Source organism: Galeopterus variegatus, unplaced genomic scaffold (genome assembly GCF_000696425.1).
Source record: "Galeopterus variegatus unplaced genomic scaffold, G_variegatus-3.0.2 Scaffold1427, whole genome shotgun sequence".
Lineage (NCBI taxonomy): Eukaryota > Metazoa > Chordata > Mammalia > Dermoptera > Cynocephalidae > Galeopterus > Galeopterus variegatus.
In genome coordinates, this window is record NW_007727538.1 from 280,874 (window position 1) to 285,048 (window position 4,175).

General features: G+C 43.3%; 1 protein-coding gene across 1 annotated transcript in view; it reads right to left on the minus strand.

Moving 5' to 3' along the window:
* Window positions 1-4,175, minus strand: part of TMPRSS3 (transmembrane protease, serine 3) — a 25,670-nt gene that overhangs the window by 20,740 nt on the left and 755 nt on the right. Inside the window, exon 2 of the mRNA XM_008576916.1 lies at window positions 2,974-3,115. Coding sequence (XP_008575138.1) covers window positions 2,974-3,115 — 142 coding nt within the window. The remainder of the gene's footprint in view (window positions 1-2,973; window positions 3,116-4,175) is intronic.

Here is a 4,175-nt window from a genome sequence, read left to right on the forward strand (position 1 = left end):
GTGACCAACACAGAGCGAGGGAGGAGGATGGACTAGCAGCGAGGTCTTTGTTACAGGCCTGCATGAGCCACGCAGCTTGCTCGTGGCTGTGTCCTCAGTACCTAGAACAGCACGGGCACACAGTAGTCCTTGATAAAAATTTGCTAGATGTATGAATGAGTGACTGAATGAATGACATCATGATGGTGAAGGTTGTTCAACTCAGGATCAGATACCAGCTGGGGGCAACCCACCTGTGGTCTGGAGTTGGCAGAGGGGCTTTTCTTTTCAATCCCCTAGAAGGAGCCTGCACCAAATTAACAATTTTCCTCTATTGAGAGGCTCACCCTCTATTTTACACTTAAAACATCAGCAGGGACCCCAGAAAGGACCTCTGATTATCTCAGCTGTTCTGTACCTAAGTTAGATTTAGGAAATGACTCCACATTGTGGAATCAAAGACAGATGCTTCATTAGAAACTCTGCATTGGTGCCTGCCCGCTGCTTCTCAGCCAGGCTGCCCTGTGGGTGCTACAGAGTCCCCCCGGCCCCCGCCACCCCAGTCTGTGCTTGAGGGCCTGCCTGGAATAAAAACAAAATGCATGGTATCTCTCCAAAGAGAAATGTGAATGATAAACAAGCATGAAAATTTCAACCTCTCTGGAAATGATGAAAACGTAAATTAGACATAACCACATGCCATTTCCACAGTGACATTATTATTATAGCCACTGCTGTCCGAAGGGAAAGGAAATGACCCCCACTTACAGTCCCTGGGATATAAATTGTGCAAGCCTTCCAACAGTGTAAATTGGAAATAGGTAACAAAAAGCTTAAAAATGGATGAAATTTTTGACCTGGTACTTCCACTTCTAGGAATTTATTCTAAAATGTCACCATAGTTGTATACAAATTCCTACCTAAAAGGACACTTAGAAGAGTGGCACTTATTACACTGATTCATGGAAACAGCTTAAATGACCCACAAAAGAGAACTAGCAAAATAAAAATGGAATATCCATTTAATGGAATACCTACAGAGATACATAACATGATACAGAAAACAGGTCAGCAAACTTTTTCTGTAAAGCACCAGATAGTAAATACTTTAAACTTTACCAGCCCTATGGTCTGTCCCAACCACCCAACCCTGCCCTTGTGGCACAAAGGCAGCCATAGACAGTATGCGAAAAAATGGGTGTGTCTTTGTTCCAATAAAACTTTATTTATAAAAACACATGGTGGGCCAGATTGAATCCCTGGACCATAGTTTGCCAGCTCCTGAAAAAATTTATTTAATGCCTTAGGAATATGAACATGATATTGTTAAGTTTTTTAAAAAAGCTTCAAAACGGTACAAAAAAGAAATATGAACATGATATTGTTAAGTTTTTTTTAAAAGCTTCAAAACGGTTAATTTTTTTAAAAAAGCTTCATGTCACTCAAAAAGGGAAATATAAATGTATGAGTAGAAAAGGCAAGCGATCTAGTAACAAAGTGCTAATAGGGTTATCTCTAAGGAAGGGTGTGATTGTGGGTAATGTTTTTTTTCCTTTTTGTCTTTTTTTCGTGACCGGTAACGGGATCGCAACCCTCGGTGTCGCGCCTGCACTGCGCTCAACCAGTGAGCGGACCGGTCTCTATATGGGATCCGAACCCTCAGCGGGAGCGCCACCACGCTCCCAAGCACCGCACTCTACCGAGTGTGCCACCGGGCCAGCCCAATTTTTAACAATCTTTTGGTTAACTGTATTTTCTAAATTTCTATAAAGAACAATACATTGCTTTATTTTTTTTTTTTAAGTTTTAAAAAGTTTTTTTCCTTCCCACTACCAGGAGTTAATCATAAGGAAATCATCTAAAATTAGGAAGAAATATCACAGCACTGTTCATGTACAGATTACTTACATTACAAATACATTAGAAACAATCATACGTCAAATGGTGATCAAACCAGTTATGTACATTACACGTCTGCCTGGTAAACGCTGTGATGCCCTGAACACAGATATTTATAGAAACCAAACAGCACGTGGAAACTGTCTGTGCCTGTACTGTGCGGGAAACCACACTCATAGGCAAGCACGGGAAGAAAATATATGCAGACATAAAAACCAGGTAAGTTTTGGGGGTGAGGTGATTACAGGGGATTTTTTTTCTTTCATTTGTATTTATGCTAATTTTTGAGCCATATTTTTAAATTGTGTCTCTTTGCACTTAGGTGAAACCTCTCTCCCACCTCCCCTCATTTCCATATCTCCTCCATGTCAGTTGCCCAGGTGTTCTAAAAGGAATCGTTAGGGTAGCCCCCACTCCAAGTTTTCTGTAACCTTACCCAGGGTTGAGAAGGAACACTCTGTTCCTTTCCAGGGGTCAGTATTCCAAGTGCATCCAAGCCCTGACTTCTGGGACCAGCAAGCCCACAGCTCACTTTGACCAGTCCTGATAAGCTCTTGCCACAAAGTTCCTGGCTGGATAGCATGCATGGAGTCCACTGCTTTTACTGCACAGTTGTGACTTATTCACGAAACCAGCTTTCCTTCCTCTAGCTGCTAGTAACAACTCTGTCATCTACTGATGAATTTTAATCTAGGCATCTAGTACCCGTGGTGACGTTCAGTTATTTTAAATTTTCTGAAAGGACTGGTGGTCATTGCTTCTCAGGACTTCCTGGAGGGCTCAGAGATTTCCCCTCTGGGTTTGACCCCCTCCAGGATTGACTGGGGCAACTGCACAGCCCCAATCTCTAAAAACCTCCAACTAGAGAGTAAAACACCTGCCTGCAGGGAGTTAGCAAGGAGCTGGGCAAAATGATTCCCTGTTGAAAGCCCCTTTTCTCTGGGATTCTGCATATCTAAGGAGGTTCAGATGTGCAGCCCAGGAGTGTAAGGACATTTGGGGAGATATATTCCACCACAGGGACACTCAGCCACATTTGTCATCCAGACAAGGAGCAGGGTCAGAAATCACAGGATCCCACCTGGTTTCACCCACCTGGCGCAACAGTACTTATTTTCAAATCATCAAGGCCAAACAGCGATCGGAAGGAGAAGGGGGCTTCAGCCGCAGGTGGGTCATTTTCCCCCATGGTGACGATTTCAGGACCTCTGAGATCTGGCTCCACCTCCACCTCCACCTCCACCTCCTTAGCCGAGAAAGAACATAAAGCATTTGTTTCCCTATTTATAGTTTTAGCATCAGGTGTGTCTTTGTCATAGCTTAAATCTTTGAAATCCGACAATCCACATGAAGTACCTTCAGTACTGACTAATCAAAAACACCTATCTAGTGAGAAGGCATTCTCTTCTGAACCTAGCAGATAACAGAAAACTTCTACAGTTAGTGAAAAAGTATAAGCATAATTCCACGAAGATAATGACTTTCCTGTTGTTTGTTCAACCGTCGTCAAGTCAGTTGAACAGGACACGTTTAGAAATAGGCCCCTCTACCATTAAGAAGTCATGGCATCATTATTTTTCGGAATATAAATTACTTTCAAAGTGCTTTCGATCTCTCTTTTGAGATTGTTTTTCATCTGCCCCACGTAAATGCAATTCTTTGCCTACACACGTGGTACACCTACCATAAGCATAAGAAGTTTTAATACTTACATAAGTCCGTGTCCCCCAAAATGTAGATGGCACCAGGGGAGGGATGCTCAGCCACAATATGAGTAACTTCCCCTAAACACAGCCCTTTCCTGGCTCACACAGGCATGACCTAATTAAGGATGAAAGTATCCCAGCCCTTGGGTGCCCAGTCCTCCCCCGACATAGCAAAGTGGGGAGTGGCTGGGGGCAGCAGGCTCGCACCAACGCAACACTAGGGCTCTGTCTCCTACGAGAATTCCACCTGTCACAACACCACGGAGGCAGAGGCCTCTCACAGTCATTCCGTGCAGGAGGGCGGAGGGAGCAAGAGACGGCAGAATGTTCCCAATTAAATTCCAATTCACTCTCCCAGGTTTCAGGCACGCGTCTCTAGGAACCTGCTTTCCCCGAGTGCTCAAATCGACAAAGGCTCCCACAAGCATATAAACAGAGATACCAGAATCTCCCATTTTAATTTTCTTTCTGGCTACCTGTTGCAATGTTTGAAATTCCGAAGGGAACTATGAAGGCATTTAAAACGAACTTAGTTTCACATGGTCATAGTAAAATCTAAGCAAGAGTTATATGCTAAAAATGTTTATTTCT